At 40.1% G+C, this 21,429-nt stretch overlaps 1 protein-coding gene across 4 annotated transcripts in view; it reads left to right on the forward strand.

Annotated features, from left to right (window-relative positions):
* The window catches only part of CNTN4 (contactin 4), a gene marked incomplete at both ends in the record, with an annotated part of 493,058 nt that overhangs the window by 329,069 nt on the left and 142,560 nt on the right, over positions 1-21,429 (forward strand). For all 4 annotated transcript variants that reach the window (XM_082664454.1, XM_082664456.1, XM_082664455.1 and 1 more), the window contains 2 exons: positions 6,225-6,361; positions 8,598-8,727. In XM_082664454.1, coding sequence (XP_082520580.1) covers positions 6,225-6,361; positions 8,598-8,727 — 267 coding nt within the window. The remainder of the gene's footprint in view (positions 1-6,224; positions 6,362-8,597; positions 8,728-21,429) is intronic.

Below are 21,429 nucleotides of genomic sequence, written 5' to 3' on the forward strand. Positions count from 1 at the left end.
TACCAGTCCTAACTGAGCCACATTCTGAATCTGGACTTTAATGTGTCTGGACCTCATCTGTAAAATGGGGACAATGACACTTAATTTGCAGGTTATTATGAGGTTGAGAAATAACATATATAAAGTGATGCTGATTGAGATATTATGTAAGTACTTTAGTGTTTGTGATTGGTAGTACTCTGCTCAGAAGGTGAATAGGGGATGGAGAAAGGAATGTATTTAAACCAGTAAGAGCACATTCAGAGAAACAGTAGGCAGTGACCGAGTTGAGGATTAAAAATAAACATAAAGAAATTAGTCTGTGTTAAACTAGATAATAGCTTGGTTTGTTTGGGTGGCAGTGGGCTTGGTGAACCAGCCTTAAGACCTTTTTCATGAACATATGGCTAATTTCCAATCCTTTTTTATTCATTGATTCATTTCTCAAGTTCTGAAATGACTACAGCACATCCAGGAAGAAAAGAGAAAAGGTATGCTCTTATAGAAATTAGGTAGGAGTAAAAGAGTTAAACCAACCCGTTCAAAACAATACACGTGATGGCACAGAACAATTTTGCTGTTCGTGCCCTATGAGCTGTATGTGTTCAGGAGGATAGCAGTTGACAGATCAGGGAAGGCTTCGTGGAGGAGGTGTTTCCGCAGAGTGAACACTGGGTAGGGATGAAGGGGAGGAGAACATTCCAAAAACACAAGTTGTTTTGAACAAAGATATGAGGCAGGAGCTGGCTTATTGGATTTGAGAACAAAGAAGACCCTCATTTGACAGGAGCTGTGTGTTCACTGGGCATACTTGGACAGAAAGTGAGAGAACTAGGTAGAACCAGATGACAGAGTACTTTAAATATTAGCCTAAAAATATGAAATGATGGCAGTGTTCTCTTAATTTGTACAACATTTACAGTGTGCAAAGCACGTTCGCACATCCTATCCATTATCTCATGCATGGATTACTTCCTACAATCATATCTGTTTTATATATTAATGAGTACCTATTAATAGAAACGTACCTGCTTTGGGTTACCCTTAAGTGCGCCTTCACATTGTTGGTTTTTATATTCTTTGTGGCTTATCATTGTTACCTGTGAGACAGTTGGCCTGGTGGCACCTCCTCTGCCATTGCCAGGAGTAAAAGTACAGTGCAACTTACACAGAGATGAAGAGATCTCAAATAGGAGAGTCTGAGCGAAACAGTAATTAACAGAGAACCCAGGAGATCCAAGAATTCAGATGGTTCAAGAGGTAATTAAAGGTTTAGCACATTAAAGTCAGAAGGGACTTTAGACACCATCAAGTCCAGCCTCCCCTTGATTCAAATGAGAAAATGTATGCACTCAATCTCCAAGTTCCAAATTCAAAGCTCTTTCTACAAAAGGACAAGATTTAGATACCTCAAAATAGTACTTTTCAACATGTATGTATTTTTAAATTGTCACGTTACTTTTTTAAACATGAAATTTTCAATATTTAAAACAAAGCAAGGCTGTCCTAGTTGAAGGATGTCCCTCCCAAGAACTCTCTGAGCATCATAGGACTGAATTTGAAAACCCTCATTAGCAGGGATCCCCAACCCCCCGCCACGGGCCGGTACCAGTCCGTGGCCCGTTAGGTACAGCAGGAGGTGAGCGGCAGGCTAGTGAGCAAAGCTTCACCTGTGTTTACAGCCGCTCCCCATCGCTCATGTTACCACCTGAGCTCCACCTCCTGTTGGATCAGCATAGGCATTAGATTTTCAGAGAAGCGCGAACCCTACTGTGAACTGAGCATACAAGGGATCTAGGTTGCGTGCTCCTTATGAGAACCTAACGCCTGATCATCTGAAGTGGAGCTGAGGCAGTGATGCTAGCACTGGGGAGCGGCTGCAAATACAGATTATCATTAGCAGAGAGGTTTGACTGCACTGAGACCATAATAAATCAATTGCTTGCAGAAACACTATCAGTGAGTGGCAAGTGACAATTAAGCTGCATCTTATGGAGTAGACTGGACGTAAGGAACACACTTTGGGTGTCACTGTCTCCCATCACCCCCAGATGGGACCATCTAGTTGCAGGAAAACAAGCTCAGGGTTCCCAGTGATTCTGCATTATGGTGAGTTGTATAATTATTTCATTATATATTACAGTATAACAATAATAGAAATAAAGTGCATAATAAATGTAATTCGCTTGAGTCATCCCAAAACCATCCCCCGCCGCCAGTCCATGGAAAAATTGTGTTCCACAAAAGTGGTCCCTGATGCCAAAAAGGTTGGGGACCGCTGCTCATTAGGATATTGATTGCTGGTGTTGTGTGGGGAGTGGATGAGAGCCTGAAGTCAGAGGACTGGAGATTATGAGGGGAGATCAAATTTGGACCCTAGCACAGAACACAGTATGAGTCTTTCATGTGAAGCTCGTCCTTCCTTTTAGTGACTTCTGCAAATGAAAAGTTGAGGGTTTAAGAGGAAACTATAACAATAAATTGGAAGACGCTCTACAGTAAGGTTGGAAAATGAATAGTTCAAGTGCCAATACCGTGAATGTTGGATTCAAGGTAAAGATATTGACAGTATCTCAATGATTCTTGTCAACAGTATAAGAATTCCAGCTGGAGATAAAGATTTGGGAAGCAACTGTATATATGGTAAACCGAAGCCAAGTAATTATCTTCAGGCTCATAGAGCTCACTATCAGTATAATTCTTAAGTAATGTTAGCCAAACCTCTGCATTCCTTGGACATGATTCATCTTCTCCAAGACTGTATAAGCAGCCAGAAATAATTTTGAATGCCCACAGGTCGTCATCCTAATAGCAATTTAAATTGTTTTTCCCCATTAATATCCTTTCTTTAAAATTTTTAACTTTCTAAGGTCTAAGGCTCATGATGGCATTTCTTTCTACCAGAAATTTCTGGTTTTGGACAGTCAGAGAGCCAGATATGTCTGAGCATTGTTTAACCACTAAATTCCAATTATATCTATCTGCAAATATAAATTGTTATTGGATAAGATGCTTGCATGATTCCAGTGGCTGGAATACACATTGACTTAGGTCATTTCTGGCAGTTACTGATCTAAAGATTGAAATGAAGAGCTTGTTCATTTATCCAAGAGACTAACAGTGTCACAGGGTCAAATAAAACACAACCATTTAACCTTATATTTGAATTTGTATCTTGAGAACAAGACTTAAGATGTTTTAGAGGAGAGATTCTTCTATTCAAACCTTGAAAGAACATGAATGGCCAAAACAGATGGTTCTGTTTTAATATGTGAATATGATTAATTCTGTTTAGTATTGGAGATCTATATATATAATGCCCCAAAAGGCATTTAGACACAACCTTCTTCCTGAAATAATAGGGCTGAATCAACCTGTTCAAGCCTTCCTTGGAGCTATTTTTCAGACATGGAGTTATAAAATGTAGTTGAACCTAGATATTAAGTGATAAATACAATGGACCCAAATACATTATCAAAAACAAGTTACAGGAAACAATATTTTCTCTTATGCACTAAAATGGACCATTTGTCATCCAAGCACTTTGAACTGGGTGACCCAAAGAGCTATGTAGAGATATGAATAATTTCCATCAGGCACAGGACTATTCTATTACAAAAAACTCACCCACTTAGAGATGATTCATCCAATCTAAGTGAGTGGCAGGAGCAACCTTCACTGTGTGGGCTTTTGCCCTGTAGATCTGCAGTTGGCATGTTAAAAAAAAACGTTATCTCATTCTTTGCCGTTTATATAATATCATATTCCAATCGTGATCCCCCTGGGCCCATGTCCAGATATTGACTTCAAGAGGAACATGTTTATATCATTTCAAATTTGGCATATATGAATTCATTTTGCTTCGGGAGGAATAGGTTTTTAACCATTCAAATTTGGTTTCCACGAATTAATTTTACTTAAAAAAAGGAAAGTATCTGACGATGTCTCACAAAGGCTGAATTTGCTGTTGATTTCACCTTGACCAGCACAAATCACTACCACGGAGCATTCCTGTCGAGCACCTTAACCTTCATAACCCTGTTGCAAGAGACAGAATGAGCCCTCAGAAGTGTTTAATTAGTTAGAACTTTGCAAGGTCTTTTCAAAATACTCTCAAGGCTCTCCCTTCCCTTCCCCATCTCCTTTTTGAGATTGCAAGGTAGTGCTTCCAGCTTTCTGTATTTTTGAAAGAAAGCAATGAATAAGCCCAAGAGTTACAGGAAATCTATGACATTGAAATCTCTGTCTCTGCACATCGTTTTGATGTTCCCTTTTTGAACTTCAACTTGACATTGCTTCGTAAGTTACATTTGCCCTTCCATTTTTTTTTTCTTCCTCACTCTCTTTGAAAAGTTTGGCTTAGTTGTTAATATTCCACACAGATTTCTGTAGCTTTTCTTTTTTGCTTTGTTTTCATAAACTCTGTGGGGGGGTAAATATTCAGCAGGGTGAATGTGAAAGCAGGCAGACAACTGCCATTAGCCTTATCAGGATGGCACATCAGATTTTCCAGGCAGAGAACTCAAAAGGTGTCTACCTTTTGAGCTCCTTTGCATTAGCAGCAGGAAGATAAAGAAAAATGGTAGGCTTGCAGCTCTTTCAAGGATAAAGGTTATAACCCTTCGTTCGAGTTAATACTTGTTGATGTTATAACTTTTTTGAAAGTTGACCCTTTCAGCCTCTCCGCATATGCAGCAATGCATCATCCCCATCAGTAGAGGATTTGTAAAATTGTGTTTTGCTCTTTGAAAAACATGAAATTGCTTATAGAGGGGTAAAAGGAGAAAGCAGAATTTATTCAGGGACCTAGAGACCTCTGCTGGTTAAGTGACTTGTTAGTGTTTTTCCAGTTTCATTTATTGCTGGGAAGATAAGAGAGCTTGGCCTCAACACTAGTCATTTCCTTTTCAATTAAATTACGGATGATCAGTAGCCTCACTGAATAAAGATACTGAGGTCAAGTCAGCAAAGAGACGAGTTAAGAATATTGAGTAGCATCTTCTAATTAAATACTGATACCAATTCTGACTGTTAGGTTTACATTGGTAGGCATTATCCTATGGAAGTGCCTTGTTACAAGATAACATTCCAGAATGACAGCTGTGCTTCTCTCCTGCATGAACTTTGTGCTGAGGGTCTTCTGCCTAAATATGTTTGCCATTATAGTTACCAACGGCACGAATTGTGCTTTAGGGAAGGCTTGCTATTGATGAAGACTTTTTAGGGAACGTTGGTTAACATTGTCTTTATCTCCCTTAAGAACAAGGAAAGAAAATATGACCTTCATTGAAGCATGAAAAATTAGGCATAATTTGGGTGGGGAGAGTGGAAGAGGGCATTGGGCAGTGTGGGAATTAAGTGCTGTCTTGAATTCCTGTGTTAGACTGTGGGCAGGACTTGATTTCCTGAGAAGGTTTTGGTAAAAACCAGGACTCATTCAGAGATTTGGAATTCCAGGCCCATACACTTGTGGATAACATTCTATCAATATGAAAGAAGTCAACAGTAGAAAATGATGATAGCCTCGAAGGAGAAAGGAGTCACAAAAAGTATCCGTATGATGTGTGTGAGAGACACCCAGAAATATAGTGCCTTAAATAGGAAGCTTATTTCTCTCCCATGTATCTCTCCAAAAATAGGCAGGTGGGTCTGCTGCTGCTTTCCTCCACAAGGTCATTCAAGGGCCGAGGCTGGCAGGTCAGCATTTTCATCCTACATAACTTCATCTCTGAGCCCAAAGCTGTTTCAGTTGTTACTTTTTCCAATCAGTGGGGAAGGGCAGTGAGAGTCCAGGACAAGTATCTTTAAGTCAGTAACCTGGAAGTTGCTCTCATCACTTTCATACACACCACATATCATTGGTATGAACTTAGGCCCATGGTTACCACCAGCTGCAAAGGAATCTTGGAAATGCAGTGTGTAGCTAGAAAAAACATGAGCCCAGCTAAAAGTAGTAGGCTGGTGGGGGGAGATTTCTCTTATTAAAAGGAAAAAAGGAAGAATAGATATTTGGGAGGAAGGGCAGTTAATTTTACCATATGACTCATGGTAGTGTTATTCACATTCAGAGTTGGACATAGGGTGGAGTGTTTTCTAAAAGCACCCCCTGAACTTCTACCCAGCTTTATAATTTGCATAACCTCTGGAAAAGGAATTTTATTATAAACCTGTTTTTGTCCCTTGATATGATAAACATGGATTGAACATACACTGAATGTATGTCTCTGCTTTGTGAACTGCTATAGCTCAACCTAATTGGATTCAAAAAATAAATGACATTCATGTGGCCATTGAAGAAAATGTCTTCTGGGAATGTAAAGCCAATGGAAGGCCCAAACCTACATACAGGTGGCTGAAAAATGGTGAACCACTGTTAACTCGGGTAAGCAACTGGGTGATGATTGTGTCTTAATATTTACTGTAATGTTGAATGTGGTGTTGTTGCTATGGAAACAGAAAAATGACCAGTTGTCTCCAAAATAGTATGCAGCCCAATGCCATAAATAGTGGAAAAGTGAAAGCGAATGCAGGTGATAAATACAAACGGTACATAAATCTGATTCTCCAGCCTTGTTCAACCTTTGGTCTTCAGAGATTAACATCTCTGGCTTTACAATTGGAAAGTTATGCTGAAGGTCTGGAACATGTAATTGTGCTAAGGCACAAATTTGCGTGTATGCTAGACACGAATGAGTGAGTAACACCTTTCAGCATGCAAATTCTCCCCTTCAGTGTGGTTTTATTATCATCTTCCGTCTGAGGAGACTAGTGGACAACATGGTCCAGTATGTTCACCAGCAAAATGCCCACTCTGCCTCAGACGTTTAGCAATGCCATATGCAAGCTCGAGACTAACATCTCTAATGCAACAGAAATAGAAGAAAAACTAAAAGTGATGAGTGAGGCGGGAGGCACCAGCCTATAGGCCCTGAAGCAGGCAGTAGGAGCTGAGAGCTCAGGTATAAAAAAAATCCTCTCTGGAGACAAGGGTACAATATCCTTGTGCAAAAGCAAACAAACTGCTGCCTGGCTTAATAGGACTCTGTGACATAAGAGAGGTAAAAGGTACCAGGTTATGCCCCCTACTGGCCCTGGATGGGAATTGCAGTAGTCCCAGCATCCTCCCAGATCAGGACCTGAGAGAAGCCTTGAGTAGATCTGCTTCTGGACCAGCGGGCCAGGGGTTGAGGTGGAGGCAACCACAAAACTGCTAAATAGAGGGGAAAATACAGACAAAAATAACTCCTTTTCAAAATAAGCCTGCACACCAATATCCCAAACCATATGCAAAAACACTTTTTTTAGAAAGATAACCAACCTGTAGAACAGGCTAAGACAGAAATCGGAATAAGTGTGTTAAGGATGCTCAAAGAGATAACTGAAGGAATAATGCCCATAAAAATAAGCGAAGGTGGGACCTTAGAATGAGGAACAATTGTGTCTAGTTTAATTTTCCTTATGTATTTTCCTACTGAAGTCAAATGTTCGCTGAAATTTGACATTTTTCTCAGGCCCCAAGTTGAGAGCCAGTTTTTTGTGCTCAGGTTTCCTCCCCCGTCAGCCCCCAGAGAAGAGCAGCTGCTCTGAGCGCTGGCCAGGACGTCAGTGTGGTGTGTGCAGCCGCCGAAACGGGCTGGTGTGATGAGCCTGGCCCACACCCTGGCACCCACACCTCTGCCTGTCACTGCTGGACTCTTTTTGTTCCCATGATTCTCTCAATTCTAAAAGCCAAACTCAAATCGCTAGAGTGTAGGTACCCAGGTAACTGGCATTTTCTTCCCTTTATTTAACGTGAGAGAACATGGACGCTTAGGTTTGATCAAAGCCTAATACGGTGTCCACCCAACTAAATCACAACCCTCGAGCGAACAGAAAACCAGTATGTCTTTATATATTTTACTTTCTTAAATGGCAGGTCTTCTGGAGAAGAGGAGATCCTTTTGGGTACTTATAAAAATTGACCCCTCAAGTTACATAGCCTCAGGCTGATGAATGAGGATGCTCTATTGTTCCATGCACTAACTTTGCTTTCTTCAGATTGGCTACCAGCAGGTGGTCCTAAGCTTAGATCGTGCCACCGATAGCAATTGAGTAAGGGAACATTAAATTACTAATACCTACTCTTTTTCTTAGTAAATTTCGGCTGACGTTAAATATTTGTCTCTGCTTCATCCAAGAAGATTACAATCCTATTAACCTTCAAAGTGTTGCCTGATTATAATCTGAGCGTCTTAACTACTCTAAACGGTAAACTTACTTGTATTTCCCACTCCTCGCCCACAGTTAGCACAAAGCCTTGGAGTAAAAAAAGCATTTTAAATTTCAAGTTCATCTATTTAGAGGGGATATTAATCTGACTGGTTTCACTGTTAAATCAATGAGAGCTCAAGAGAGTCCTACAATTTAAATTCCATTTACCAACTGATGTACGGGGTGTTCCACTTAGCATCTGACCTGCCACAAATTTAGTTGACAGATAAATAGATCATGGTATGTAAATTGCTTATGTGATAGCTATTTTCTTCCCATTAAGCCCCTTTGATATAACATGCAGCAAAATTGCCTTAAGGTCTCAGTTGTAGAAGGTCATTGTTTTGTGTTCCTCTTTTCTTTCACAGGATAGAATTCATATCGAGCAAGGAACACTCAACATAACAATAGTGAACCTCTCAGATGCTGGCATGTATCAGTGTGTGGCAGAAAATAAACATGGAGTTATCTTTTCCAGCGCAGAGCTTAGTGTTATAGGTGAGTCTTTATACTGGAAAGAAAAAAAGTAAAAACTCTTAGAATCACTAAACTACCATGTCCTCTGCCAAACATAAACGTTCAATCCAAGAAAAGGGGGTGAAGAAATCTTTAGACCAAAGATATCACTCGAGAAACAAGGAATGCATTCTGCAAGCAATAAGAAGAGACCACTTTCTAAATCAGCTTCTCCTGATGTTTACAATGGGTGACGCAGTTCCCTTGACGCTCATTTTTATTCCTCTATCAACCCCTCTTCTAAATTGAGTGACGTTTATGAAATGCTTTGGCGTCTGTTGCTATCACTCTGATTGGGCTTGGAGAGAGGAAGAGCGGACTTGGTGTGGAAAGGTGTATTTGAACAGCCGGCAAAGTGCATCTTGTTCTTTCACCTCTGAATTTTCCAGGCTATGCCCTGATGTTCTGCCCCTCCAGCTCCATTTTTCACCATGTGCCCCTTTCCTTCTGCTCTTCAGCAATGCTGAGCTTTCTGTGCTGCATGTTCACCACCCTCCCTTCCTCCACAGGGCACTTGGTCCACACTGTTTCCTCTGCCTAGAGTGCTTTTCTGTCTCCTCTTCATATATCATGCTACTGTTGCATTTTACATTTGCTTATGTGATTTTTCTGTCTTTTTCTCTAATTGGCCTATAACTTCCCCATGATGTCCTGGACCATATTTGGTTTAACTCATCATTTAATCCTCAGGACTTAATACAATGTTGAAGCACAAAGTATGTGCTCAATAAATAATGAATGAATGAATGTAAGGATGAACGAGTGTACTAAGTGATGAAGGAGTTGAGAGACTGTTAAAAAATGAATTAATGAGTTAAGTAAATCATTGAAAACACAAGTTAAGTGATTTAACAAACCTATGGACATTAAAAAAAAACAAAACAAAACAAGGAAACAAGAACTCCAGGCCATCAACTTGCATTTGTCTTGTAGAAAAATCTTGACTCTGACTTCAGAATTTATCTTAAATATCTAAGCAGCAGTTCTTCTTAGTGAGAACATAATAGAAAGATTATAAATAAGAGAAAGGCAGCACACAAAGGGAGCTGATTCCATAAGCCCTGATAATTTTCCCAGATTCAGAGACCTGACTTGCCCTTCTGTAAAGCACTCCTTGGTGCCTGGACTGTAGATCTGACGTGCATAAGTAGTTGCTGCTGAATTGAATGTCCTTCCACCCTCTGCAAGGTAAAAACGGATGGAAAAGCTTCCATAATTGTTGTTCTTACCAAATTCTTTACTTGAACCAACATCCCATCAAAGACAAGAATTTGTGAGCGTTCACGAGGCTGCAGTCTTTCTCAAAGGGGCCTCGGAGAATTCTTTTCTCCCGGAGTCATCATCACCTTGGCTTGGCCTGCTGTAAGGATGACCTAAACACACATATCTCCCACCCTATAAATATTGAGAACAGTATTTCCAGCTTCCTCCAGGACAAGTACAATGATCCCACCGTGGCCAAATGGGCTCTGATTATTGGTAGTCAGAGCCGATTCTTGTGGAGCGCAGTTCACGAAGGTAGATTGCTTCGGATGTTCTGCAGAAAGAAGTGTGTTCTCTGTTAAACACTATGTCAGCTGGTTAGCAGAACAGCTAAAACTGAGGGTGTGTGGCCTAAGAAATGAATCACATAGTCCTGAAACCTTCTAAGTGAGTGCTGGCCAATTGCTAAGTCTGGGGACGCCGTGATAATTTTAAAAGATTTTGTAGGTCCCTTAGTTAAAATGAAAAAATTTGACAGTAACAGATGACTGGAAATCATGGGACATAGTCATGGGATAAAGATAGAGGATGACTAAAGTCCCAAAAGCAGAGCCCAAAGTGAGAAAGGCTGGTAAATGATTTTTATCAAGAACACGTACCCACAGCTGAAAATAACAGTATGTAGAGATGTGTATGTGTGTATACATCCATCTCTATATATCCATATCTATATATGTATGTTATGATTTACATTTATATATCCCAAGATCCTCACCAGATCCTTTCCCTTCCCCCTTCCCAGGGTTCAAGGCCTGTGAGGTGGTAATCACTGCTTCAACTCTTACATTCAGGGGTTTATTTCAAATCATTTCCAGTTGGAACTAATTCCAAATGAATTCTTGATCTGAGTCCTTTCTTAAGTCCCTTGAGATCAGCAAGCAAGATCAGTAAAGATAAGATAAAAATGCCTGAGAGGTTATTTAACGCCTGATTTCAACCTTGTTGAGTACGAGAAGGGTAAGGCATGTCAGTAAATGATACTGGCCAAGCAAGTGGTGAAAATAGTAAGTCTTCCAGAAATTCAGGAAAGAGTTTAGCTAATGGACTGGGCTAGTCAGGTGAGCTTTGAAAAATAATTTTTGTACAGGCAAAAAAAAAAAAAAGAAAAGGACCAGGAATATTGCAGAATAGAGTGAAATGGCCTGAACAAAGGTTCAAAGTTATAAAACATCTGGATAGTTTCTCGCCCATAGAGAATCCTGAATGTTTTTCAGAATTTTTGATTCAAATACATAAAGCGTACAGGCAAATTTTAAACTTGAAAGAGAAAGATGGAAAAATTAATTAACGGCCAATTTTAGAGGATCTTAAACAACAAGTTTAGAAGCTCCCTCTTTAATATCCCATTTTTCCTGCCCCCCTCCCCCCAAAAAAATCATGCTAGTATATTCCAAGTGACTTGAAGGGCAGTTAAGTATTGAATGGGTGAATCCTAGAGTCCATCTGAAGTGAAGGAGGGAGAAGACATTTGACTATTTAAAAATAGACATAAATTAATATTGGTTAACTTGGGTAAGCTCTAATACGATTGTGTTTCACAAGTCACTTTGTTTCTTGTTGAATGGTAATAGTTTGACTCTTATGGATCAAATAACTGAGCAGTTATTACCTGTATTAGAATCTTAGAGAGGTTGAAATGAACAAAGAAACAAAATGAAAACAAGATACTTCAGTATGAGGAAGAAAAAATGGAGGTTGGTTCCAGCTATCGATCAAATTTCAGCATCCTCCAATGCTAGAGAGGAGATTCCCTTTCATGCTGGGTAATAGCTCTAAAGTCATGAATAAGAGATGGTTAGGAAGCATATATTTAATAGGCTTTTCCCTTGGTCTTGTTTTATGTGTTCTGTCTGGGTATTTCATGTATATGTAACGTATCTATAATTAATGGATTGAAACTGCTAAATAATTAACCTAGGTGCTGGGTGATTTACTCACCGGGTGGGTGAATGCCATAGGGAGACTTTTACTTTGAGGTCAGTGTGTTAGAGTAGGCCTGGTTAGGAGTACATCAAATAGAAATGTCCTTGTTTGTGACTGACCTATTGCAATTGATAGTTTATTATTCCTCAAGGCAACTGTTCCCAGACTTTTTCTCCTGTGTTAGCCTAGGTCATGGATGAGATTCACTCGTGTGACATATGCTCGTGGGCATCCCTGGGGTGCTACACAATTCCCTGGGTCATACCATCATCGCATCTCCCTCTCCACTTATGAAGGCATGTTGGAGTTAGAGTGAATAGACTCTTATAATCGTGAGGAAATTTGAGTCTTTTATAAAAAATATAATTAAAAAAACCCAAACTAGTATTTTATTGATTTAAAAGTAACTTTTCTAATGAAATATTTCTATTCATGTTTAATGTTTGTGTCTACTTAGGTAGATGATCATATTGGTTCTAGGGAATGCTGACTGAATTGCTAAACTTGAGATGTTCTGTGCTGCTCCGACAGAATACTAATGTCATTCTGTATATATCGTGTGGTAAAGAAAGAGGATGCCTAAGCCCTCAAAAGCAGAGGCAGGGATTCAGGTACCTATGAGTCACTGCAGGAGTGTCCTCTGGGAAAAACCTGGAAGAGAAAGCAAGCTAGGGAGGCGATGGAGGGCAGCTGAGCAGGGACAGGGTCTCAGATGAAGTCTCGCCTATATCGCATCCTGGAGGGGGATGTCTAGAGTATAAACTGCATCTCAGAGCTATTCCCACCTTAGGCAAGGAGGCTGGCCTTTTAAAAAAATCTCCGTATCAGTTATTCATTGGACTGCCCTTTAGGTGGTGGTAGCAATGGCAGGGCAGATGGAGCAAAACCTCCCAGTCAATTTCCCAGAGAAGGGGAGACAGCTGGAGATGTTAGACAACCAATGCTCGCAGCAGCTGGGGCCAGAAAAAAGAGTCTGAGTGAGGGTACCAATAATTCTGTACAGAAGACAAGTGATTTGCTAGAGCAAGATGCTTGGGTACTGGGTCCAGTTTACGTGGGTCATAACCAGCAGTGTCACTAGAGTACCTTTGATTTTGAAATGGGATGAACTATCTCAAAGAGCAAGTGGGTGTCTTCACATTCAAGTGGTCTTGAATGTGACCTGAGTTTGCCAAGACTGTGTAAGGGATAGAAGTAGCTTCACCCTGAGGAGTTTCCGTCTGATGGTTCAGGACCGTGGGGATTCTCCTGGCCCATGTGGTGGAGAACATCAGACCCTGGCAGGACATTCCAATGCCATTAAGGAACTGATGGTCCAATTAAAGTGAGGTGCAGGCTTGAGCAATTATCTGGTTAATTTGGCATTTGTCCAAATGATTGGCTCACAAATTAGAAAAACATTAAGGCTAAACTGAAAGTTATTTCACAGGGACTTCCACAAGGGCTCATCTGCGTCTGATTTCTCAACTGCCTCGTTGAGCCAGATTACAAAATAATCAAATATACTGATTTGCATCCAATGCTGAGTGGGATCAGCATCCAATGAGAGGACGGACGCCTATCTTACCCAAATGTCATCTAGGCAGGAGCTTTGCATAACGCGTCCTGAAAGGGGGAAGCTATGCACTTGGATCTCAAATGCAAATTTGGTATCTTTTAACAAGTTGCTAAGCCTACATTTATCAGTAAAATGAGGGTGCTACTCCTCATTGCCAAAACTAAAAGAGATCACATGTGAAAACTTCTTGCAAATCTAAAAGTGTAGCAATATAGTAAGATGTGTTTTGTTTGTTTTTCACTAGTATCCATACCAAAAGCTTATAATGTAGACAGCTGCACAATCACCAGAAAACCCCATGGCAGTGGTTCTCAAATTGTGCTGCATATGACAGTCATCTAGGGAGTTCTTTAAGAGCCCAGTACTCTACCATCCTCCCTACCAACTAATTCAATCCCTGGGCCTGGGACCCCAGGACCCTTTATTCCTTAAAGCCGCCCAGGTGTGATTCCAATGGACAGCACAGTTTGGGAACTTACTGCTGTAATCAATGAGATCAGAAGGTAATTAAGTTTTCCCATGGTATTGATTCTCAAACTTTACCACGCCATCAGAATCACTTGGAGGACTTGTTAAAACACAGATTGCTGAACGCTGCCTCCAGAGTTTCTGACACAGTAGTTCTGGGGTGGTGCATGAGGATGTGTATTTCTAACAAGTTCCCAGGTGATGTCGATGCTGCCGGTCCAACACTGCCCTTGGGAAACCACGATCCTAAAATAGGAAATCTAGCCTGAACAGAGGGTTTTTTGTTGTTGTTCTGTTGTCTGTTTGTTTAAGTTGAATATGGTCTACCTGGCAAACCTTCTGATTTAAATCAGGACTCTGAAACTGAAGGCCTTCTGCAGAAGAGAAATATCAAGCATCAGAGCTTCCAACCATGTCTTAAATGCCCCATTTTACCAAGATGGTGAGTTAGAATTAGGCCCACAGAGTGACTTTGGCTGCCATGTGAGGATTATACTTAGATGTTCTTGGCGTCTCCCTTCGGTGGCTTAAAGCCAACTGAAGGGAGACTTTGAAATCTGAAGGATAAATATTATGACAGTTCCTTATGTCATTTCCCCAAAAGAAATGCCTTCAGTGAGTTAGAGTTTAAAATATAACTCAGGAACGCAGCCCGAGGCATCACTGAGTCTTAATCCCATGTACTGTTGGCCCACTGTATCTGCAAATTCAGTGTTGTTGGATTCAACCAACTGTAGATTTTGGAAGCGATGGGTACTGAGGGCCGGATGTACCTATCCTTCCACCGAAGTCTGAGTTTTCTGTAAAAGTGCTATGAAGGCATTATCCATTCCAAAGTCCTTAGCCCTTTCCATAAAGGGATTTCCAATAAATTGTTAAGGTGTAGAATCAGGAGGAAAGTTTGTCTTCTAAAAAATTATATGGTTTGGTTTTTTGTTTTTGTTTGTTTTTTATTAGTTAGAAAGAAATATATTCTTTTTCCCTCTGCCCGTCACGTTGACTTGTCTGTTTTGGCTTCAGAGTAGCTCACTTTATTGTACTAAGTCTAGTAAGATAGTTTCCTACCTTTCCTATATTTGACATCAGCCATATTTTAAATGTATTTATTACTTTATGTCTTTTATCATTATCTGCTGCAAGTCTCTGTGAATTACTGAATAAATAAATAAATGAAATATTTTTTCTCTCCACTACTTTCTGGCAGCACATTGATCCTCTTTTAGTAGCCTGACCCAGGGAGTGTTAGAATTGGTGTTCACAAAGATTTAGCAGTGAGTTTCCAACCTTGATGCATTTTTAAACTACTTGGGGGTCTTGTTAAATTCAGATTCTGATTTCAGATCTGGGGTGGGGCCTGAGAGTCTGCATTTTTAACAAGCTCCCAGGTGATCACCAATGCTTCTGCTCTGAGGATCACTGTTTTAGTGGCAAAAATAGTAAAATTTAAATTCTCAGGTCCCCTTTCATGGTGGGTAGAGTTGAGGAGGACCTCCAAGTGATTCTTATGATCAGTTAAATTTAGGTGCCCCATCTAAGGTCTGCTCTATAGAACGCTTTGTTATCCAATCTTAAGCCATCCCAGCGGAGTAGCTAACTTGTAAAAGCAAGTAGGAGTTGGAGGGAGGAATAATGATTTGTTGGTATAACCACTCTACTTCCAATTAATCCATGCTTCCATGATTGAACCTAGTATTGACAAAAGCTCTATTAATCACGTGAGACAATTTCTTCTAGAAACAGAGCGTTTGTAAAAACAACATTCCAGCTTTTTTTTTCCCAACATGAACAGACATTGGCTCTTCTAGGCTCCTGAAGAAATTCATTTGTACTTAGTATGAGGCACATTGCTTTTAATAAAGCCTTTTGAATGTGGTTGAGAATAAGCATAGTGCAGAGGCAAAAAAAAAAAAAGCAACAAACAAAAAAACAAAGCAAAAAACTCCTTCACTTAAGTGCCTTATTGAAGGAACATGATAAGCAAGAGATCAGTCACTGCTGGGCTGTATAAACATCGCTTGTACACATTGCAGTCTGTTTCTCTTGAGCCCGCATGTCTAGGTCAGGGCACATGTAGCTGAAGCCCTTAAAACTGCTGTGTTATTGTCACTCACGAAGTGTCAGGATACAGATTCTTTAAACAGAGTGAACCAATCAAAGGAATTGGAAGGGAACTGAAGTTCCCATCTTCTCACCACTGGGTTGTCTGGGAGAACCCGGGAGGAAAGGGGAGACAGTCGTGTGTTGCCTCAGAGAAAGGCCCAAATCTGGGGAAAGCTGAACTCCCAGGGCCCACTTGCCCTGTACCCTTCTCCTAAGTATGTGCTTTAGGGAAGCAGGGAAAGGATATTATGTGCCGGAGCTAGTTCATATTGGCAGGAGCTGAGTTGGTATATCCTTCTCAGTTCAGCGTTCAATGACTTCTTGTTGGTAGCCTGAACTAGGCCCTAATGGGAGTATTTAGACCACAGAAATTGGCAAGCACCGAAAACCAAATTCTTTGGTGTTTTGTTTTGCTTGGAGAGCCAGTTGTTAAACATCTACCGTCACACCAGTACACGTGGTGTGAGAATACAGCCAGCACTCTGCATCCGCCAGTTATGGGGAGCTGGCTGTATTCCTTGCACTATGCTATTCGAATGAGGGACTATAGTATCTGTGGATTTTGGTACCTTCAGGGTCCTGGAGCCAATCTCCCTGTGGATAGCAGATGCCAAGGGACGACCGTATCAACAGCCCAGATTGTTTCTTGGGTAATTCTGCTTCATTTGACTGACGTCCAGAGAGGACAGAGTGTCCTGTACACAAGCCAGGAAGTTCAAGAAGCCATTTACAACCCCACTTGGATAAAAGAAAGGGCTGTGATATCCAGCCAAAGCATCATGAGAAGGGAATTTCCTGTTTGGAACTTAATTCCTGAGTTTTCTCCTACAACACACATTAATTCAGCACATACTGATCGAACATCTACCTCGTACCAAGGACTGTGCTAAGTCCAAGATCCATAATTCATAGTCTCTGCCTTCAAGGAACTGATGAGCTAATACTTGCTAATTGCAAGTACTACCGTTTCTTAACCACTGGAATTCCAGAATTCTCACAGTCTAATGACCCTCTTCTGTTAAGTCAACAAATAGAGGCTTCCCTGCTGGTGCAGTGGTTAAGAATCCGCCTGCCAATGCAGGGGACACAGGTTCATGGCCTGGTCTGGGAGGATCCCACATGCTGCGGAGCAACTAAGCCCGCGCGTCACAACTACTGAGCCCGTGCTCCGCAACAAGAGAAGCCACCGCAATGAGAAGCCTGCGCACCACAATGAAGAGTAGCCCCTGCTCACCGCAACTGGAGAAAAAGCCCGTGTGCGGCAACAGACCCAACACAGCCAAAAAAATTTTTAAAAAAATAAATAAAATTCAACAAAGATTTCGATCTCATGACAAAGTTACTCGTAATCAAATGTGACATTGTACTGCCATACACTACTTGTTTAACCAAGGACACAAATATGTGTGAGTGTTTAGGACATTGTGCCAAGTGTAATGGAATGTCACTAACTTGGACTGATATAGCAAGGTCAAGTGCTTCCAGATATTTAAAAACACATACTGTCTTATGATCGTCATACAGATAGGGTAGCTCAAGGGAGGTTAATAGGGGTTTAGCAGCTAAAGCTTTTAAAACATGTAAGAATGATTTTCAATCAACATGTTAATTATTGTATAAGAAATGACGTTCTAAAATGGCTTTAAAATCTTTTTCTTTGAATAAGAAAGATTCCACCTATGTCTACACAATTGATTTTTGGCTTTCAAACCTTTATAAAAAGAAAAAAGGGCTAATCTGCATCCTACTTGTTGACAGAGAAAGTGTTGAAAGATCCTGAAATGGTTCCTGTGCTTAAAAGCATTTGTCAGTTATCACAGTGCCTGAAATGCCAACAGTAAAGATGAATTTCTCGTCCATACCAGGATGGGTAAGATATAAGATATGACTACTCAGCAATAGAAAGGAACTCACCTAGCAACCTGGGTGGATCTCAAGAGCATTATGCTGACTGAAAAAAAGAAATCCCATAAGATCATATAATGTATGATTTTATATATACATATATATTTTTTTTTTCTCAAAACTATAGAGTTGCAGAACAGATTGGTAGATTCTAGGCATAGGGAGGACAAACAGGAGGGTGTTGGATGTGCCTCTAAAAGGGTAGCCTGAGAGAGATCTTTGTGGTGATGGAAGCGTTCTGTATCTTTATTTCAGTGAAAGGTACAAACATCGAAGTATTTCATAAAATAACATAGAACTCTACACCCTGTGCCCATGATCAGTTTTCTTGTTTTGATGTTGTACTATGCTCACATAAGCTGTAACCACTGAGAGAAACTCAGTGAAGGATACACAGGACCTCTCTGTACTATCTTTGCAACTTCCTATGAATCTATAATTATTTCAAAATAAAAAGGTTTTTTTTTTTTCTGTTTTCAAACAAAACTATATTTCTTTAAGCTTTTCAGCTTAAAATGCTCTAAAAATGGTGGTGGTGATAGTAGTAATAGCAGAGGGGAAGAGTTGGTATAAAGGACTTACTCTGGGAAAATACTGAACTAAGTACTTTATGTACAGTACATGTATTTTATATAATCTGCAAAGCAACCTTGTGACTGTAAATGTTATTTGTTTGGTTTTATAATAACTTTCCCGAAAGAGCAGGAGCCCATAAACAAGAGGTACCATGGTAGGAGGAGCCCTGGGGAAACGGGACGTTCAGTGAATGAGACCAAAACCAGCAGGGCAGACTATTAGAGACTTAGAAGGAACACATTATGTTGATGTTAGAACAGAAAACTCTTACTTCAGCATTTCTTGACAGTCTTGTGAATATCATCCCAAGTCACAGAGGCTGATTTTGCATCAGCCATTCTGAAATGATGGATCCAGAAAGAAGAATATTTCCAGTATGGCCAGCTTTCTAGTTACCTACCCAGCAACCAGGAGAGGTTTGGGGTTTTAGTATCTGATACCAGCACTATCTCTTCAGTGGTGGAAATACTTGAATGAATATATGTACTCTGGGTTTATTTTTATGGAGTGATGAGGTAATAAAGATAATAAATAAAAGTTAAAATAATATGAAATTCTGAACTTCTAAAAGAGCCATCCTTAATAGTCTCCATCAACTGGCCGTGTTCCCAGTGTTGTGTCTACAGACTATGACAGAACAGGCACACATAATTATCCTTTCCCCTTCAATAATAGAGTAACACATCACACCCATCTATTTCCCAGATGGGACTGCCACTGCACATCCCATTAAGGAGTTATCATTCTTACTATCTCTCTTGAGAAATGATCCTAAGGCACAACTTCAGTTTTCAAGGGTTCTGTTGGCCCCTTAAAATACCCTTGACATGTGACCAAGAGCCATTTAATTAAGTAAAAACAAACAGTTGAGAATCGCATAGAAGGCTTCTCTCAGCCGGATGATGCTTCTCCTAGGTAATGTAATGTTAATGAATTAAAGATCATTGATAAATAATAAAAAGTTGATTTTCCACAGGGAAGAGGTGGCTTATTCCAACACTGGGTGAGCAGTGCCCCCTAGTCGTCCGTGTAAAAAATAATTGTCCTCGAAGTGTATTAGATTTAGCAAAAGAGGATCTCCCAGGATTGGTGCTACTCTCGGACTCAAGTGGGTAATTGGACAATTGGTTTTATCTTTTCTGAACTACTAGGAACCCACTGAAATCTCACCTTCAAAGTGCACTCACTTTTTCCAGTGCCAGCAAAGGTTGGATTCTAACAGTGCCCTATTGGGACCTTACCAATAACTTAAAACCTGATTCTCTGTGAATGTCAAATTAACAGGGTCCTTTTACTTTGCCTTCAAGCTCTCCTCTCCTGATTACTAACTCTCCTGGTTAGTAATCAGAATAAATATAAGGTACAGACATGAAAGAGCGTCATCCCACAAGCTTTAGGGTATCTCAGGTGTGAAAGATGGTCACAAAATGACAGAGTATTAAGACACCATTAATGGATCAAGTACTCAAAAACAGATGAAGGTCTAACAATTTTGCCCTAGGAAGCATTGCAGCTTATGGTGGCAACTGATAGATTTGCAGAGTTTGGTAACACTAGAAATAAATTAAGCAAACGAAGTAGACAAAGAGAAAAGATTTAAATTTATAATTCCATTTTTATTAGTGAAAGACATTCAAAGGCAGTCTTATCTCTAGGATATCCAAAAGATAATATGCACATACATAGTACAGTACAAATTGTTTGGACACTGGAATGTGTGTTTTCTGCCTTCTGTGTGGCTGATATCATGCTATTTCAAAGCGTAAACGCAATACATAGTTTTTTGACAAATACACCCATGTGTTGTGCATGGTTTGATTTATGTAACTCATTTCAAATGCAACTGCAGAATTCCTGTTGAACAGATGAAAAATGTCTGCCTAAAGTGATAAAAATGTGTGTAGAAAGATATAGTTTTAAGAAGGGATTTTTGTATGTTACAGATTTGTACCTTTATTTCACACAATACCCTTTTTTAAAATGTTCTAGAAACTTGATTTTTTTTTTTTTTTTTTACATTAATGTGTCAGTTCAGGTGTTTCCATAAGATGGGAGTGAGTCTATTCTGCTACAAGAACCTTTCTGTGGGACTTCCCTGGCGATCCAGTGGTTAAGACTCTGTGCTTCCACTGCAGGGGGCACAGATTCCATCCCTGGTCAGGGAACTAAGATCCCACATGCCATGCGGTGAGGCCAAAAAGAAAAAGAAAAAGTAACTTTTCTGTGTTGAAAATTAGCATGTGTGGGAGTGGCAAATGAGGTCAGTATAGCAGATGCTGGCTTTGTGTATGTCACTAGTTCCAGCAACCGAGAACAAGGCCCACTAACTCAGGTCAACACAGCTAGCCAAGGCGGAAAGCACATTGACCGTGACTCCCATTCAGCCCACATTTTCCTCTTGACTGAGTTTGGTCACATACTCTAACATAGCGATGTTCAGAGCGTGGTTCTCTTCTGCACTTTGTACTTGTTTTATACTTTACCAATCTCAACTCTTCTCTCTTCCAGCTCCCTTGTTTCATCAAGCTGTCTTCACACACACACACACACACACACACACACACACACACACACACACACACACACACTGAAGTCCTGTATTTTTTGTAGTATTTATCTATTAGGGATTTAATCTGTCTTTTCAGTCATGCTAACATATTTACTAGAATGATTATTGTTTTTGTTAGTATTCCTGTTACATAAATATTGAGTATGTCTGTCCTGACCTTATCTTTTTCAGAACCCTATAATTTTTATTATGTGATTTTGCAGATCATACAAGGAATGCATCTATCTAATTATAGCAAAAACATTTGTACTTGCACTCTACTTATTAATTTCATTTATCATTATGGAATTACTCTTTGAATTATAGATTCCCCTCATGAATC

The sequence above is a fragment of the Grampus griseus genome (assembly GCF_964374135.1).
Source record: "Grampus griseus genome assembly, chromosome: 10".
Lineage (NCBI taxonomy): Eukaryota > Metazoa > Chordata > Mammalia > Artiodactyla > Delphinidae > Grampus > Grampus griseus.